General features: G+C 36.6%; 2 protein-coding genes across 4 annotated transcripts; one reads left to right on the top strand and one right to left on the bottom strand.

The window, feature by feature from the left end:
- The first annotated feature begins 240 nt into the window (after window positions 1–240).
- LOC129885893 (uncharacterized) lies at window positions 241–12,078 on the top strand. Of its 2 annotated transcripts, none has more exons than XM_055960362.1 (8): window positions 241–474; window positions 1,195–1,950; window positions 2,381–2,458; window positions 2,954–3,188; window positions 3,383–3,485; window positions 5,450–5,588; window positions 11,207–11,560; window positions 11,752–12,078. In XM_055960362.1, the coding sequence occupies exons 2-8, from the start codon at window positions 1,333–1,335 to the stop codon at window positions 11,953–11,955; spliced, it is 1,731 nt and encodes a 576-aa protein (XP_055816337.1). In that variant the 5' UTR covers window positions 241–474; window positions 1,195–1,332; the 3' UTR covers window positions 11,956–12,078. The 2 variants fall into 2 exon arrangements, with proteins under 2 accessions (XP_055816337.1, XP_055816338.1); XM_055960363.1 differs by having other exon boundaries at window positions 1,320–1,950.
- A 527-nt stretch (window positions 12,079–12,605) lies between these two features.
- On the bottom strand, window positions 12,606–19,051 carry LOC129885894 (uncharacterized). 2 transcript variants are annotated; one of them, XM_055960364.1, is made up of 11 exons: window positions 18,734–19,044; window positions 18,463–18,519; window positions 17,292–17,369; window positions 16,475–16,534; window positions 15,851–15,904; window positions 15,198–15,280; window positions 14,696–14,795; window positions 14,558–14,620; window positions 13,778–14,056; window positions 13,026–13,086; window positions 12,606–12,938 (listed from the first exon to the last, which is right to left on the bottom strand). In XM_055960364.1, the coding sequence occupies exons 1-11, from the start codon at window positions 19,010–19,012 to the stop codon at window positions 12,823–12,825; spliced, it is 1,230 nt and encodes a 409-aa protein (XP_055816339.1). In that variant the 5' UTR covers window positions 19,013–19,044; the 3' UTR covers window positions 12,606–12,822. The 2 variants fall into 2 exon arrangements, with proteins under 2 accessions (XP_055816339.1, XP_055816340.1); XM_055960365.1 differs by lacking the exon at window positions 16,475–16,534 and having other exon boundaries at window positions 18,734–19,051.
- Window positions 19,052–19,122: the final 71 nt, after the last annotated feature.

A 19,122-nucleotide genomic window follows, 5' to 3' on the forward strand; every position in this document is an offset into this window, starting at 1 on the left:
CCATCACCAAGACAAATAAAAACGGAATGCAAATTATTAATTTGTCGATTAAGAAAGCAAAAAGGTGAAATTTATTTTTATTTTTTTTTAAAAAAGGGAAATATAACTTACAAGGACCTCTTTAAAATTAAATCGAGTATCAAAAGCGTACTTTGCTCAAAACAAAGCTTGAGGGGAGTTGGATGACATCTTTATAAAAGTGTTGGGTTAATGTTAACAATATAAAATATTATCTCCAACGTGGAAGGGGAAGGCGAAACGTGAGAGAAAAAAAGAAGGGGGCTTTATGGGTCTCGGCTTCTGTAATTCCGACATTGCTTTTGTGTTTTAGGGTCCTTCCTTTTGAACCTTAAAATTTTCAATTTTTTTTGGATATTTGAATTCAACCGCCAACGTACATCAACGCAAAAACGAAGGAGAGGAAAAGAGAGAGTGAGTTTTTCTCAACTGAAGGCTAAATTACAGACGAAAAAGGTGAGATTCTTGGCCTCAAAGTACCTAACAGTCTCTGGTTCTTGAAATTTTCTTCTATAATGGGTGTTTTATCTTTGTTTTCTTTTGTTGTCTTGTTTTGTGTAAATGGGGTTTTGTTGGTTTATCCCTAGATTGTGTCTTTTCAAGTTCTTGATTCTTGATCCTTTGACATATTTCGAGTGTTTTTCCTTTTTCTTTTGCTAATTGTCTTTGTTGATTTCTTGGGTTATGCTGGTCTATTAATGTAGTTCTTCTTTTGATAATCTGTTCAGGGTTTGAATTAGATTGAATAATTTCTTTTATTTTCTCTTATATCTTGGTTGTGGGTGGATTCTAGGGTTTTGTTTTGTTTTCTCTCATTGTTGGTAATTATAAATTTTATACCCTGTTTTGGGCTTCTGAGAAGAGATTTAACATTGGAGTGATGTATTATAGTTGTGTTTTTTTGAAGATTACATGTATCTTTAGTTAACTTCTCTTCATGTAAGTCTAGCACAGAAAAAATCTTGTTAAATTTGGAAGTGTATTGTAAATTCTGTTTATTTTAGTCAGTTTTCTTGTTTTGAGGTGTTGTAGATCCATGTCAAGTATGAGTGTATGACACATTAATAAATTGGTGCTTTATTTTGTGATGGATTTTGTTGGTGCAGTTTGCCGTTGAAGTGGATGATGTTCTTTAAATTTTTTCTAACTTGGCCCTGCTTATCGTGATTTTTGTAGGCTGATCAGTCATTCCCTGTTTGTAGCAACGTAGTGCCAAAATATACAACCTAGCCGATCCTTTTCTCATCGTTCTAAGAGTATTAAGTTTCAACTGACTAAAGGCTATTGCTCACCTGAATCAGTTTTTAAGGAAAGATGAAGCGACGTCGTGGAAGCAAAAAAGGTAAAGCAAAGAGGCTTCGGACAACAATTACAAGTGAGGGAGGATCTAATAATGGTAGCATGAACACAGAAAGTAGTTCTGGAACGGAAGACATTGACAATGATGGAGTTAACTCTGGCGTTGAGGCTGAGACACCATCTTCTACCGGAACTGATCAACCAGAAAAACCTGTGATTGCTAATTCTGTTGTGCCAAGAGATAAACCTCCAGGTTTAGCAGTTTATGGGCGTATGAAAGTAAAGATCAAAACATCAAAGCCATTAGATGCTCAGCTTAATTCTTCGGAAGTAGCTACTCATAGTGATACTGATAAAAGTAGCCAGCAAGCTGGTCCAGAAAAACAGGTTGTCTCTAATGAGAAAATGGAAGACAGTGCAAACTCATTGCCTGAGGCTAATGTAACTACCCCAGGAAATGTGCTAAAAAAATCTGGAGGCATAAAGATTAAATCTTCAAAGTGCTTCTCTTCAAGCATGAGCCCTTGTAGTAATGTTGAAATGGTGAAGGAAGAGAAGACAAAAAAACAAGAGCCCGAGTTACTTCACCGTGATTTGAGATTAAACAAGCAGGAACTAGACACTGCTTTGGAGGTAAGCCACGGCAAAGAATCTATTTGTCCTGGCATGTTCGCAAGATGTACATTTTAAAGTTTAAACATATTCCATATGCCATGTTTGGTTGGGTTATAGCTGTTCCCTGTTAGTTGGTAAGGAAGTAAAAGCTGACCGGAAGTATAATTGGAGGCTATTCCTTCATACCAACTATTTTAACCCCTCCAAAATTGGGCGTATATGAGAATTTATGTACCTTTTACTTCCCTTTCACCCTAACCTTCACTTAGGGGTAGTAAGTACATCAATGATCTTCTCTTTTCTTCCCCCCCTCCCCACCTCCCATCTCTTTCATGGAACCAAACACAGTTTTAACATAGGTTACCATGCTAAGGAGATTCAGAATCTTAAAATACATCTTAATATCATCGCTTTTATACTAATTTATCTTAATTTCTTGTTAACTTAGGTCATAAAAAAAATTATGAAAATGGATGCTGCGGAGCCCTTCAATACTCCGGTTGATCCTATTGCTCTTGGAATTCCTGTAAGTAAATAATTTATTTTCGTATATTTCTTTTATTCCATAGTATGTAATGTCATCTAGAGTTGGCCTTGGAGGTTCAAGTAAAAAAATTAAGAATCCCATGTCCATGTGGGACGGCTTTGCAAAGTAATAGAGAATCTTTGAAAATCTATTTGATTGAATAATAACACTATTGTAAATAGTTCTCAACTTCTCATGTAGGCTGAATAAAGTCCTCCGTATTTTTGGGGGGTCAACATCAGTCCGACTTCCATTGAAACAAGTTGCTTGTGGCATTATTTAAGTTCAAAATATTACACTTCTAGACCAATATCAGGAAACTGGTTTTACCTAGGAATACAAAGAAAAAAACGAAGTGATGGCAAGGAAGTATGTAGAGGTTGTAGTCTTTGTCTTCTGAATATTGTCATATAATCTTTTGGATGCTTTTTCTTTTCCCTTTTGCCCTTCATCTAGTACATTAACAAATTCTTCTTCAACTGGTGTGGGGAACAGGATTATTTTGATGTTATTAATACACCTATGGATTTCGGGACGATATGTAGTAATCTGGAAAGTGGTGTCAAATACATAAACTCCGAGGACGTCTATAAGGATGTGCAGTATATATGGAACAATTGCTACAAGTATAATAATAAAGGTGATTATGTTATGGAGCTCATGAAGCGGGTGAAAAAGAACTTCGCTAAGTACTGGACAGCAGCTGGCTTATACAGTGATCATCTGCAAAGTAAATCTCTCTTGTACCTTAATATATTGTCATATCAGTATCACTCTGCTGAATTTACTTATATGTTTGTCTTCCTTTTCTGCAAGTCTAGCAATTAAACTTTGTTCATCAACTTTGCATATTAACAGATGTAGCTTGCTTTCAGTCTTAAAACAGTTAATCAGCATTTAATTTATGTCGTCTTACCTTATTAGGTGCCGAAAGCAGTCAAATTAAGGAGCCTACACCTTTAAGTCATGGAAAGGAACCTACCAAAAGTGGTTCTTTAACTCACAAACACAACAAAAGGCTTCAAGGGTATGTTGCTCTATGATCTGTTTATGTACTTTCCTCGTTGGCCATCACTTAAATGCGCGGTCTAGATATGTTTGTATGATATAAATGTGGAAAAATTGAACACTTATTACGAGAAAAGAACAAATAGTTCACAATGTTTCTTAACCAGAATAAGAACAGGAGAGGGTTATCCTAGTGGTAAAGACACCAGCACCTCCACCTCCACCTCCAACCATAAGGTTGGTGTTCTAGCCAACGATGGAGCTAAGTGGTAAGGACCACTGTCGGGCTCCTGGACAGGGAGCTTGAGAAGTGGAATTTACGAAATCAGTTAAGAAAGTTTCTTATACAACCAGAAAAATGTTTATCGAGATGAAAATCTTTGTGTTAATTCTGCATTTTTTATTGATAAGGATTGGAAATGGAGGATGATAAATCACTGATAATTATATCTTTCTACTAAAACGGAAAATGGACAGGCTCCTCTCCAAACTTGATAGCTTAATTGCTATATTGTGAAGTCTCAGGTGATGTTTGCCTTCATGAAGCAACCATGTGCTGCAACTACTCTTATTCTGCTGCATTTTACCATACCCCCCCCTTCCCCCCCAAAAAAAAATAAAAAAATAAAAAAAAATTTGGTATTCCTCTGGTAGTTGGCTGGATCTTTTTCTTTCCCATAATTTTAGGCGAATTTTATATATCCAAGAAAATATTTTCTTTCATGAAAGAAAAAATATAAAGAAATTCTTGGATGGTAAACATCTTTTCCTTCTGTTGGGAAAATGCATTCTTGCTGCTGACACCAAGTAAGCCATTCAGCGGTGGAGAGTCTATACTTGTGGAATTGACTGGGTGAGTGGGGGATCTTTGCCTAGAAGGATGAAGTCAAGGATGAGGCGAGCCGGATAAGGCAGCTCAATGGTTGGTTATGGGTGCCAGAGATAGGGATAACAGGGTGGATGCTCCATTGGCAGGACAGGAGGTGGTGAACTAGATGCAGAACATGAGATATCTTGAAGGAGGTTGACATAAGGTCACTCCTCAGAGACAAGCACTGAAGGGAGGTCACTGCTAGGGCATGTGGGATGGGAGAGAACCATATAATGGGAAGGAAAAATAAGATTGGACTTGCCTTAATCCATGTTACATATGATAGCTAAAAAGGTCTTTTTATGTTCTATTCGATGGGAATACTACCCAGAGCCTGACCTGCCCCTATCCATTGGAATCAAGTTATCCCCCAATTATTTGTATTTCAATCCTGAACCGGACAAACCAAAAAGGCGTACTAAATGCTGGATAAATCTAATCTGCCCTATTCCTGAGGCTAATCAGAATTTCACCAAACTTCATGTATAACTCCTTCCCATGTTTCTATTTATTTTTAATATCTACAGTTAGAGTAGCTTCAAAATCTCTATGGACTCTTTAACCAAGGTTTTGTTAAAGGAGATTCTCTTTTACATAGATTAGGAGAGTTTGGATTATTTAATTTTGGGACTAAACAAAGGATCCAAAAATTCTAAAGCAAATAAAGTGAATTTTATTTCATAAAGTTGGAAAATACTGATGATACATTTGCCCAATAATTTTTCAATGCAAAACAAAATTAATACTGGACGGAGTTACCTTTTTGTTTGTTGGCCTGGTAAAAATTACAATTAAGAGATATAAATATTTGTTAATCTAAATGTTGTAGAATCTTATTTAGTGGTTTTTGAATCATGAGGCCACCAATTAGGAACTGTATCACACTTCTCTGCCTTAAATTCTCTCTGTTTTAAAAAGTATTAAAACCTACTCCCCCAAACTTTTCCATATGTTTAAAACCTACTCCCCCAGACTTTTCCATATGTTTCGTTATGTGCTATATACTGTTGAAGCTAAAAATATTCCAAAGGTAGTACTCTGGTATGAATCTACTGTTAATACTCACTGGATGTGTGAATTTTTTTCCTTGATTTTATTGGACTTTTCTTCAGGCTCAAGAAACACAAAGAAGGCTGCCTTTGTGCTATATGTGTGATGATACGGCGCAGGCAGGAACGGGAGGAGACCACTCGGTCGTTGGATGACCAAGGTGAGGCTAGTGATGATTATCCAGATGGCATGAAGCCCGAGGTAATTAATGCCCTTTTTTTAACTCTGGTTTTATATATTTCTCGATCAAAAAAATGCTTGGAAATATTTTATTGTTGAGGGTTTAGATTTCGGGAATCGATTAGAATCTATAGATAAAGAAGAGAACCTACTGTGGGTTCAAATTGTAATATACATATTTTAGAACAGAATATAATAATACATAATTACAGACAAATAATCTTCTTAATTGTTCCTAAATGATCTTACTTGATCCTAGACAATGCATAATATTTACAAAATTGTTAACACTTCATCTATGTTGGAATTTACATATTGTATACTCTTAGCTTGTTGCAATTGTATTCGATACAGGACTTTAGAAGTACTTTGTAATATCTACTTCCTCCATTTCAATTTTTAGAAGTTCAAAGTTAAATTGTTATTGAATATAGAGATGTGTCATTCTTTTTGGGACCGACTAAAAAAGAAAGAGTATCGCATAAATTCGACCGAGGGAGTAATAACCAGTCAGTCGAAATTGATAAAGCTCGTCAATACGTCCTAATTCAGTCGTTTTCCTAACAATGTCTTTGCATGCTTCGTTTTTTCCTGTTAAATACGGGATTTGAAGCCTTATGAAGTGCAACTTCTCACAAATTACTGATCAGTTCCTCTTTTCTTTAAATTTCAATAATTGTTGAAGAAGCTGCTTTAACCATATCAGCTCACATGTAGCTTAGTACATGGCTCGAGACGCTGCATCTGTACCTGATGTGCTCATCGCATCTTACTTTTTGCTTTTATAAGATATAAGATTCGTTGGATTGAAGATACAATATCCGCAAGTTAACCATAAGTTAGAAGGAGAACCTGCACATCTGCATCAGAATGCCCACCAATTGTGAATGACCTTGTCCTCATATAACAAACCTTACTTGGAGAGCCCTTGATATTCCTTAGGATTCAGGTTACTGCATTTTAATCACTCTCACAAGGAGCTTGAAGGAACTGAGTAACCACACATCAAATTAGATGTTGAGTCGTGTAATTCTGAGATAATAATAAAGCTTGCCAACTAGTCTCCTCTGAGTCTTTCCGAGGCTCTTTCCAGTAATTAACATTAGAATCCATAAGAGTATGTCACGACTCAAAAACCGAGGTCATGATGACACATATCCCAAAACCCAACCTGATGTGTAAGCCTAAATGTAAAACTCATACGAGACTCCCAAAAGGAAAGTCATGCCACGATTTAAATGAAAAGAAATACAATGAAGAAATTTTCCCAAAACCTGGTGTCATAAGTATAAAGAGCATCTAATACAAAGTTCGAGTTTGAAGATACAACATAAGTCTCTGAATGATACAAAAGACTGAGAAATAAAGATAGACTAGTGACGATTCGAATTCCGAGACCTCACCACTAATCTGAGAATACCCAATCCGCTAGAATATCAGCTACCACGTGAGGTACCCTGACTAGTAGCTGCATCGAAAAGGGACACAAAAGTAGGGGTGAGTACAATTCACATGTACTCAGTAGGTTTTAGCCGACTGTGCATAAGGAATTAATCAAACTTATGAAATAAACTAAGAAATGCTTTCACCTGCATACAGAAAAGTCTCACTTCGGCATCGGTGCGGCCAGTTTATATATATTATGGCGCGAGTAAAGTAAACTCATAATAACAACTCATAATAACAATTAACCAGATAATTCAAGCAGCACAGATATTAATGCAATGCAATGCAATATGATGATGCAATGATGTGGTGGTATGGTGGAATCAAGACTATCACACAGCCTGTCGTATGCACCTGTCGAGCTTTGTTGCCGAGCTGTGCTACCAAACAGGATCCATGGGGTCTCGCAGACCATATACCTCAATCACAATATCTCATTATCCTTGCCACCTCCTCGTGGTCAAGGGATCACAATGCATCCATTACCTTGCCGTAAAACTGCCTCGGTCAGGGACTCAAGATACAAAGGTTTAAAGGTGTTTCATTTTCTTTTTTCAAAAAGAATTCCCAACTTCCCATGTTTCATGATATATGATGAATGCGGATAAATGCATCAAAACACATATGGCATGGAAGCAGTACTCAACTCAACATGAAGTACAAGGTTCAAAGTTCTCAAAACTCTTAACCTACACATGATACTCACCTTCAATAAATAGAAATGGGAAGGAAATATTTCAATTTAAGTGTTCACCACTTTCTCAACAATATTTCAATATTCAGGCATGCTCAAAACCCCCAACTCAACCCCTCCGGCGGGCATCACAAGTCAAATAATATCATCAAGCCTCTCTCACAGGCAAATCATGAATCACATGCTCTCAAAGCAAATAAAATAACAAATAAGGCCCCTACACGGGCTATGTAATGCAAATAAGCCTCCACACGGCAACACATTAATAAATAAGCCACCACACGGGCATCTCAATATATATAACATTCTCAACTCATACTACAATCCCATCCCAAAGTATATAATATATGAATGACTAATTACCCCATCTCAGTCTCAAAGAAGGATAGCCAAACCTACTTCAATTATCGAAACCGCACTTGAAATGACAACCCACTATCAACAATGGAACATACACATCACAAGGAGTCCAATGACACCTATATTGATAGGTTTCCGAACCGGGGGTAAAATGGTCCAAAAATTAATTATTTTTGAACAGGGTCAAATCTGAAATTTTATTTGAAAATTATGTTCTAAACATCAAGTAGAGTTCGTGGCTGAAAAACCCATTAAAATCGAGTTTCAAATCATAAAAATACAATTTTCTAACTTGGAAGAAAATCCCATAACCCACCTTTGAAATCTTGATTTAAAGATGTTTTGGAAGATAATAATTACAGAAACTGGTAAAGGATAATCTCACCACGATGTTTCTTGCGGAAAAACTCACAATTTAGACTCAAGAATCATGAAAAATGGAGCTAAGATGACCTAGAAACAATCCTCCAAAATTCATTAAAATTCTAATTCGAAAATGATAAAGGCAGCTAGATTAGGGAATTTACCTCACAGGAAGCTCCTAATCAAGTTTCTGAGCTCACCACTGGATTCCTACGGAAAAACTACACAATTTAGAGCTTTGAATCACTGAATTCGGATCTAAGATGGCCAAGAAATCATCTTCCAAAGTTTACAAAAATCTGAATTCGAAAATGGTCGAGGGCGCATCTAAAACATCAAATCTTACCTCCAACGAAGCTTCTAATCAAGATTCCGAGCTCACCAATGGACTCCCCATGAAATTCTCTTGAAGATACTTTTGAATCGCTAGATTTGGACTTGAAAAGCTCAAGAAATGAGGGTTCAAAGTTGAGAGAAAAATCTGAAAAATCTGCACTTTTACACTAGATTTTTCTGATTTTTGCATTATTTAAAGTCTCCGAATGGACCTTCGGAATTCGTTCGGAATCCGATAAAAATAAATCAGATATGCTACCCCACTAAATTCGGCATTTCGGACTCAATGGCGCATTCGAAATTATCATACGAGATCATTTTAATAAAAAATGGATCCCACATCAAAGTGTTATTTTAAGCCAAATTCCACAACGGGCCTCTGGATTAGACCGAAAACTTCGGGAAGCAAACGAAGGGTCGTTCTAGACCAAAATTGACATTTCGGAACTAACCGCGTTGTCAGAATTTTCATCCAAGTACGTTTTTCAAGAATGTTGACCAAAGTCAACCATAGGCTAACTTTCAAAGTCAAAAGCGTCAAATAGCCTAAACTCGTATCGATTGCCTCGATAGTCATGCCGATAATGCTACTAGCCTAATTTGGCCATTCCAGAGGTGATGGAACCATTAGAATTCAAATTCGAGGTCTCTTTGACCCGGAACTCGAAAAGTCGCAACTAAACCAACTTAGACCTTCAAATACCAAAATGGGCTCGGAACCTCTAAAAATTCAGCTAACACTTCTTCTAGATCAAAAACCATCCCCCGAGTCCAACAGAGTCGTCGGAATTCCATTCTGAGTATTGAAACTCCGAAAGTTGACCGAAGTCAAACCTTGACCTAAAATCCCTTAAATTCTCAACTCAAGATTTCAAATCTTCGTTATAACTCCAAAACTAATTCCGTAAACTCTCCTAAACCAATTTCCACATTCCGGAGCTTTTGGAATTTATTCTGTTTTGACATCCATAAAATGAGTGGTTCTTCCACAAACTACACTCAAAACTCAAAAGTGTTTTCACATAAATGAACTGTTTTCTTTTCTAGAAAAGGTAACCCTTCGGAGTGCCCTAGTACTTTGGGCTTGAGACTTTTGTGTCGAAGGTCTAAAGCAAAATTCCGTTTCGAGACCCGTAGCTCCGGTTGTTACCGAAAATCACTTTTTCACCTTTAAACTCTATAAAACTCAAGAATTTGCACAATTTACAAACCATTAAGATTTTGACACTTTCAACTACACAAACCGATCAAATAATACTCGGGGGCACTAATGATAGGGGTAAAATGGTAATTTCACATAAATTTTAAAAAAATGACCCTCAAGGTCATTACAGAATATCAATAGGTTTGCGCTTCATTGTGAAATGATAATACTACAGCTAAATTGTGCTACCTAGTTTCCTAAGTTTTCACAAATCTTTAGTCTGGAAATGACTTTTGAGATATTTAAGTTGAAGAATACTTTCATGATCATCATTTGTTATAATGCTGTCATCAATATAAACAATCAAGGAAGTACGCCTCTCCATGAGAATAATCTATGTAAAATACTGAATAATCGACTTGACGTTGTAATATACTAAATTGTCAGACAATAGAGCTAAACCAACCAAACCATGCTTTGGGGGTCGCTTGAGGCTATAAATGGATTGGCATGGATAATCTTGTCTTGTAAGAATTAAACCTTGTAACTGTTCAGTGTAAACTCTTAGCAAGATTTTCACACAAGAAAATCATGACGAGAGAAGAAGTTACGGTGTCTTGATGGGGTTAGTGTTAGTTCAAATGATAGATGTTAGCATAAAGCAATAGAGGTAAGGTCTGCATACACATTACCTTCCCCAGACCCCGCTGTGTGGGACTATACAGGATATGTCGTTGTTGTTGTTGATTTAAACAATATGTTAGCATGACCTCTATCTTTTCGACCTTTCTTGTACTCTACATGACCGGTGGAATATTAAATCACCTCTCTCCAAATCTTAAGGTATAATGGCAATTGCACACATATATGTGAAGCACACAGTTGTTTTATGATAAGGCAGGCAGTAGAAAATTGTTAATGAACTCGTCTAGTGTTGACAAAGCTGGTAAAATTTGGACTAGAAAAACGTGTTTTGTGCAAAAGAAGAAAGGGGGAGCAAATTTATATATCTAACCTGGAAAACAGGAAGAGAAAATAATAACCAAAGGTCTAAAAGATGAATTCTGGACTTTTTTCGCTTGGTATTCAATTTGCTTGCCTTCTGGATATCTTGTTGGTTAAGATTTGCTTTGATATACTTAAGAATGCTGGTTTAAATGGATCTTTGCATTACATGTTTGTTTAATGGCTTGAGCATAGAGATGTTATTCTGTTTCCAAAATTTTGGTGATCATTCTGATAGTGTTGATACAATTTCCTGTCCAACTGTTCTTTCTCCATTTTCTTTCTGAAAAGGAAACATCGCCTGTAGAAAGTCGAGAGTACACCTCATCAAATATGGAGAATTCACCAGAGACAGATGTTGACACTCTTATGCAAGAAAAAGGAGCAGAGAGAAAGTTAACTGAAAATCAGGACGCTTTACGTGAGAAGCTAGGGGAAGGCATGGGGAGTGAAATGGGAATCCAAAGTAAAAGAACGGGGGTCACTTCTGAGCATTTGCAGTCAGGTTATGCATCTGTAGATGAGCACAAAGCACATCATCAGAAGCAAAATGGGGAGCCAGGTGGAGACTTGATGAATGACGGTCGAAAAGAAAATCTGCAGCATGGGGATGAAAATGCTGCAACTGGGCAACAGAGGCCAAAGGCAAGCAATTAAAAGCAAATACGCTGCATAAATATTGTTTATACCTTTGCATAAATATTGTTTATTCCTGTTGGCTGATAACAATATTACACCAGGTTTTACAGTGCAAGGCAGGTTACAGTAAACAAATTCAGTATGTTTCAACTTGTATTGTGTTGTAACTCTGTTTTGGGTGATGAAATTTTGAACAGGAATTGCAAGACAAGTATCAGAAAGCCAAGATGTTGGAGAACTTGCGTTATCTCGAAAATCCAACAGTTATGGATTTATCTCGAATCCTGTTTGCTGATAATCGAAGATCTGTCTGGAATGGACCACATTCACTGGTTAAGCGTGGGGGTTCCACCACCCGCAAGAGCTCCATTCATGCAGCTATTTCCATGCTGATGCAGTAGGTTTATTCTTAAATCTTCTCGGACGGTATTGACTGATGAATATGTGAATCAAATTTTTTTTTCCAGTTGTGTATGATAGGTCGAGTGTATTTTGAGGGTAATAAACTCTCTGCCATTAGCTTCTCTCCTTTTTCTTTTAATTTGGGGCGGGGGGTTAAAATTTGAATCTTTTGATTGTAAACTCATCAATCAGGAGTCAGGACTAGTTTGTCTGGCATTTACTATTCAGGAATAATGATATAATCCATTCTAGTTGAGCGTTAATAACCTTACCGGCTACTGCAGTCTAATTCTAAATAGAGTGGCGAAGCCACGTTTGAACTTGTGAAAGCCTATAGAATTATCTTTTTGTACCTAGGATTGACAAATTCTTAATTGCAAAGCCATTTGCAGAACTAAAGGTCATTGAAACAACTAATGTAACATAATTGGGTAGGATTACTGATATTCACAGTGATGCCACCGTCATGTTCAACAATGGTTTTGTACGTAAGTTTGAGAAGGCTAACAAGTTGATTGGGGTACAAGTTTTGCATGTTCCTCACTACTGGTTTCTGCTTTCATCTATTGGATTGATCTGTTAGATGCGATCAATGGCTGGGACATCTTTGTGAATATTAGTAAGCCCCTACCCTACCAGTGGCCAAAGACAACATAATCATGAATTTTATAATACGTTTCAACTCCCAACATTAGATGTTCGTGGAGGTCGACCATAACATAACAAATCAAACTATCTAATTGATACCCACTACTTACATCCACCTAATAATGCAAGCAATGCTAGTTGGTCAACAAGAAGCTGTTCAATTCGCTCGATAATGAAATACACTCAACATCAAACTAATTTGCCAAAAAAACTTCTTATTAGCTTTGATTACTCTCGGGAGGCAAATCATATTTGACATGTCCAAGATAGAGACCACAAGCAGGAGCCATCGGAGGTGCTGCAGTGATGGATTTTGCTTCAAGGATGCGTTTTACTGAAATGATGCATCGAAGAGGAATTAGTGGTGAGACTAAAAACCACTATCATCCATTGACAGCAAACGTTTTGTACAAGAACATACCATCTGGAACTGTTAGATCTCCGGCCCCAACTGACTTAAGGACTCCAACAAGCAGCCTAACCTGCATGAGACTTATTTTTAAGAGTTGACATGTGAAACCTATTTGTATAAAGATTGACAAACCTAATAAGATATTCAGTTAAAAAAGACAGACAAATTTGATGATATATATATGCTTAGTACTAAATGCATGATCTGGATTCTGGGAGCTTGCACATATTATTCCCATGTCTTAGTCTCTGTATTTGTATCGAGATTAGTCTCTATCCATCAACTCCACTTCTTTTGTTTAAATTCAGAACAAAACATATACCAGCTCAAAAAACAAAAACAAAAGTCAATTTAGTGAAAGTAGCATTAAACACAGCAAACCCATCTCATGCAACACAAATAACTTGGCAAGAAGACCTATTGACGTTATTATTCTGAAACATTTCAAAAATTTCACAAATCACAAATGTAGAATACGAAAGAGTTTCACCTAAAAATAAGACTAACTAATCTGATATAGAAAGTTTTCCTTTCCCATGTCCAATTTTCACACTCATTTTATTATGTATTGGTATAATTGTTGGATTGGGGTATAATAAGACTAATAAGTGATCTGATGAACTTCTTTTCCCATATCCAATTTTGACACACTATATATTACTTATCCATTAGTATATTTATAGGTTGGGGAGGGGGAAGAGCAAGGGTAAAAACCAGTTAAAAGGAAAGACAATAACATTTGGAAGAAACAAAATACCAACCTGATGGTAAAGAAAAGATCGTGCCCTTGTGGTTACCACAAAGCAACGGTGTCTTCTTCTAAGGCCAAACTCTTGACAAGCCTCACCGTTTGAACCTTCCAACTTTTCTTCATTGGCGTTCAAAGAGATTTGAGAGTGGTTGGTGTCTGAACCCAAGGCTACAGTTGGATCCTCCATGACATTACTGCTCTTTAGTCTCTCTGAGATTGACGGAAAAAAAGGAGTTGAAACGACCTCAATAACATTAAGTTCATCCAGAGTTCTGATGGGTGAGTTGGCCTGTTAATGTTTAAAGTGTTAAGAGCCAAACCTTAGATGTTAGCAAGAGTGGGAATGAAGAGAAGTAATGGGAAGTAGTAAAATCTCAACCAACTGCAATAACGAGTCCTGAAGTTGCTTCCTCTAACCTAGAGCAAAAGTGAAAATTTCCCACAGATCCAACAAAATCTATACCACGTCCTCATCTTAATCTTTGTTAGCACTTGGTTTTCACGCAATAGCAAACAAGCTAGCTTTCCAATATACCTCTTCTACTCCAATTTTTTTTTTGAGAACAAAAAAAAATACAAAAAATGGAGAAGAAGAGGCATATTGGCAAGCTAAGCTTGTTGAATTATTCATTACTCCAATTTCATTGTAAAAAAAGTAAGTTTTTTTTATGGTGAACAGATTGATAGTAGAGAAGAAATATAGAGTATAAATGGAAAATGAGATTTTTTATGGAAAATCATAATTAGATTAAAAAAATACTGCTGCATGTCCAAGGATAGAAAGGCTGACCTGACAAGCAGCTGCTCTGAAAGAACTGAAGTCATGACGTCCAATAAGAATGTTACATGCTTTCTGGAAAATACACAAACAATTTTGTTATATGGGATAATAATACTAACCTTAAAAATATATGTGCCGCTAGTCAACCTGCATGGCAAGAAGATCCAGATTCTCAGGCACATGCCAAGCCCGGTCCCTCTCAAAGTTCGATACTGCCTCCGGTCCAGATAACAATCGATAGAAGTACCTAAAAAGAAGATTCCCAATGTCCAGAACTCAGTCATTGATCTCATAAGCATGTGTCACACTGAAAGACGGGAAAATGAAAATTTAGCATATACTAGTTCATTATGTGAAGTGGATAATTAAATATCGAGTGTTTCAACATCTTATACAAATAAACAGTTACTTTAAATATAACCACATTTATCCGGTTAAACATCAACTCTCAAAATGGATTAGAGAATAATCAGGAGCAGCGACATACACGTAAATAACACCGTCCTAGCCGGACAGTAAACTATTCCCTGCAGCTAACCTTACCCATAGACATCAAAAAAATCAATTTTAAGAGATGGGATGTTACTTGGATCGCATATGCATGTACAGGTTCAGTATTATTCTACGTGATCAAGATATTGATGCCTACGTGCGTTCTTGAGCTTTATATCTGGCATGAAAATCGGCTGGAACACACCGAACGTCAACAACCATTATATCACCCTCGTTCTTCTGCAATCAAACCATAATGAACAGAAATGGTCAGTAACCCCAGATAGAAAATTAAATATCAGCTTGATTAGCATTATGTCATGTTGCCTCAATTTCATTCTTAATGTAATTTTACAACCTTAAATACCAGCTTGATTGGTATTGGCTTTTGTTGCAGGAAACATGAGGGGAATATAAAAGAAGAGAGAAAAGACAGGTTTACTTTTGTTGAAGAATCAATGATTACTTCTACTAAGTTGTTTGGTACCACTGTTATCCTGTTAAACTGTCCAAAAGTTAAACCTGTGCATTAATCACGATTATCCTTAGAGAATTCTCGAAATGATGAGATTATCAGAAAACTCTAAATTCTCTGCAAGATTCGTTATAAAGAAATAGGAGAACTTAAAGATTGGAACTTTGACGAGCCTCCATATGCACATATAAAGAAGAAAAGACCCCAAATAAAAAGAAACAGAAAGATACGTCCTTAAGCAAATAGCATGGGAATCAGCAAAGTTCGGAATCAAGACTTTTGGAGGATTGTACAAAATTAAACATCAGGAATCAGAACTTGTTAGACAACTAAACCTGTAAAAAGTGGTTCACAGCTCTTTTTACCACCAGAGGTTCATAAGGAGGTAACTGCACGAGAAAAATACAAGCAATAAGGATTTAGCAAAGTAACGTAATAGGTTAAGAGGTTGAAACAACTTTAAAAGACAATTATTTAGTTTTGGAAGAAGAAGGCATGAATGGAATGGAAAAATTATAGAGGATTCACATACTGACACAAAATGATTTTGAAACTGAGCCATAGTCGATTGATCAATTGAACAAGTAGTTTTACATGATTAGTAAAATAACTTTTATGAAAGCCAGTGGTATGTATAGAAGAAAGAATAAACAGGATTCAAATTACTTTCTTCTGGATACTGACTGTTAAACCAATGATTTAAACAAAAAAAGTGGATACTGTTGATAAAGCGAGAGAGAATAAATAGGATACAGACTATCTTTCTTCCGAATACTAGTATGAATCTAGTAAAGAACCAAAATTAAGTCTAAATTTGAAAAAAAAACAGACATGTGAGCTTTGCCAAACCAAAAAAGTCACATATCTCTCTGTTGTTTCACACAATTTTATAGTCCAGATATTCTCTATAAGTCACAAGCTTTAAACATGTTGAACCTCAGTTAATAACAACAACATACCCAGTGTAATCCAACAAGTGGGGTCTGGGGAGGGCGATGTGTATGCCGCCTTAGCCCTATCTTGTGAAGGTAGAGAGAACCTCAGTTAGATACAAGGAAAATTTATATTTTATTCTAACTTTTAGATATACAAAAAGAGCACTGTTTATTCTGTTGACAAAGCATCCACTTGTTCTTTGGCCAGTGTTAAACAATGACATATCCAAGTACTGAACTGTCAGGCGACAGGAAATTGAAGTTAAATAATATGATATTATTAAAAATGTCAAACTTGATGGGCATAAAACCAGAATGTATTAACCACAGTTCAAAAAAGTGGATAAATCTATTAATGTCTGACATGTCTCTAACACTCAGGGTGACAATATATGATAGTTCAAGCTTCCTCATCCACAAATGTTGTCCTCCACAAAGAAGACATACTATATAAACGCTCATTGCAAAACAATTGGAACTCCATGCGAACTTTTCACTGCATAGAAGGTCCCCACTCCCTTTTCCTAAAAAATTATTCTCATGTCATGGATAGTGCTTCAAGCCTCAATAAAAAGATTTGGCATGAGATCATGCAGTTGTACAACTTCGAAGTTAGTTAGAGGCTTATATAGTTGCAAGGAATAGATGAAAATTGGTCACTCAATCATGAGTATAGAATAGAATGAGGGGAAAATAACTCAACCTAACAGAAGCAGGGTGATAAAAAAATTTCTCTGTATTACTGAAAAGATTGAAGGTGCTCGTGCAGTGCAGATATTGTGGAACTTCCATTAGCATAAGATGACCATTTTTAAAAAGGTACATACAAACAGATAAGTACCACATCACCAGGTTTCCTTTTGCTTATCCTTTCAGCATCTACATGGCAAACATTTGATAAAGCATGTACTCCAGCATCCTAAAGATAAACCAAAGCGAGCTGTTAGTGTGTTAATATTGAACATTTTCATAACTTCCAAAGAGCTAGAAAGAAGACATAGATAACCAGCTTTCACAGGAAATAGACCCACAAAAAAGGAAAGAGACCAACTAGTAAAAAGATTTCGGTTGAAAGTGACAGTCATTTTTTCCAATTTGAAGTCGCACATTCCCACAGTGTATGCTATTCAGTAGTTATTTTTAAAAAATTGACAACTGGGAAATCCCCGAGGGTCAGGGGTCACTGTTCAAAACTTGATGGATAATTGACCCGCGCCTCTGCCCTCTACTCGATGCATTATACCAAGTGGAGCAAAGATGATTGTTACCTCATTTATAGCAGACTAGCAGTTACCACATCCTTTTTTTTTTGTACTTCGAGAAGCAACAACATACCCAATGTAATCCCACAAGCGGGGTTTGGGTTTCCCCTTCTTCTCCAAAATTCATCTTTTAGACCTTTGGTTATTACTTTCTCTTATAGGTTTCCCCTTCTTTTCCTACATATTAATGTTTTCACCCTAATAATGAGAGGAACTGAATCCATTTGGGAAAGTTTGTGCCTCTTCCATATGAGCCCTTACAGAGAGCATTTTTTTGACACCTCGCATTGTCCAGTGAGTTCAATTGCAACTCTCCGGCAATGATAAAGTAGGGACGGGAAAAAGATACAAATTATGCAGTTAAACTGAAATAACTGAATATGGGCACATAGGAAAAAAGGTGGCAAACCAAAAGGAGAGGGAAGAGAATGTGTAAGAACTGCTACAGTATACTAGTCCTCAAATTGAAAAGTTAAAGAAAATGTTGTTAGAAATATAGAGGAAGTGATACTTCCATATTAAGTAGATTCATTTCCTTACTGTTATTATTTCTTCTTTTTTAAATTTGATGAGGATTTCCATATTAAGTAGATTTAATTTTTTTAAAATAGGGTGAATTTGAAGATTAATCATAAATAAATCTGAGTTCCAGCGAATCTACATTACGTTTCTGAAGCAAGAAACAGGTTAGAATAATACATTTACACGTGATTCAGCATAGCTCACTCTAGTTGAAAAAAAAGCACTTACGGTTCGACTCGAGCAAAATACTGATACTGGTTGTCCAACAAACTTCTGGAAGGCTTCCTGCAAACCAAAAAAAGTAGAGGAAAATTTAATTTCTCATTTCCATTTTCACACCAAACACTGACACAATTGACGCCTAAATGCCTTGTGTAGCAGGTATATGATCAATCATCAGAGATATTTTCCAAACATGTATTCTCAAAGTCAACATATAGTGTATTTATCCAATAACTGAAAGCCTTACTCATTGACATATATAAAATGATAAATTCACCTGAAGAACACCGACGACAGTTCTGCAATTAGGTTGTATCTGCGCACCGGCGAAGCGAGTTCCTATGTATTCGATTGCTATCAGGTACCGCTGTAGCCGAGGATTATGATTCATCGTTCTAGTAACTGACTCTTTCTGCTCTTCCTCTTCGCCGGCGTCGGCGATGTTGTCGTCGCTTACCTTGGGTAATTTCGACGGGCGTTTGGGTGATTCCGGCCGTTGATCGAGCGAGTGTTTACTAGTCTCCGAGATCAACGACTGTGATTGATCGTTTGTCATTGCAGAATTTTGGAGCTGTGTAGTTCCGAACGTTAGAAATGCAACGAGGGTTTTAAGGGAATTTTGGTGGGAGCCCGAAAGACACATGGATCCGCCCCGACTTCTTTTTC

This window comes from Solanum dulcamara, chromosome 4 (assembly GCF_947179165.1).
Source record: "Solanum dulcamara chromosome 4, daSolDulc1.2, whole genome shotgun sequence".
Lineage (NCBI taxonomy): Eukaryota > Viridiplantae > Streptophyta > Magnoliopsida > Solanales > Solanaceae > Solanum > Solanum dulcamara.

What these genes read in the sequence shown, in the direction of transcription:
- LOC129885893 (XM_055960362.1), top strand. Translation starts at nt 1,333, where the DNA reads ATGAAGCGACGTCGTGGAAGCAAAAAAGGTAAAGCAAAGAGGCTTCGG. An exon ending in CTATTGCTCTTGGAATTCCT is followed by an intron (nt 2,459 to 2,953) that starts GTAAGTAAATAA and finishes TGTGGGGAACAG; the next exon opens with GATTATTTTGATGTTATTAA. An exon ending in CAGATGGCATGAAGCCCGAG is followed by an intron (nt 5,589 to 11,206) that starts GTAATTAATGCC and finishes CTTTCTGAAAAG; the next exon opens with GAAACATCGCCTGTAGAAAG.
- LOC129885894 (XM_055960364.1), bottom strand. Translation starts at nt 19,012, where the DNA reads ATGACAAACGATCAATCACAGTCGTTGATCTCGGAGACTAGTAAACAC. An exon ending in CACTTGTTGGATTACACTGG is followed by an intron (nt 15,905 to 16,474) that starts GTATGTTGTTGT and finishes TTTCTCGTGCAG; the next exon opens with TTACCTCCTTATGAACCTCT. An exon ending in CTGTGAACCACTTTTTACAG is followed by an intron (nt 15,281 to 15,850) that starts GTTTAGTTGTCT and finishes GTTTGATTGCAG; the next exon opens with AAGAACGAGGGTGATATAAT.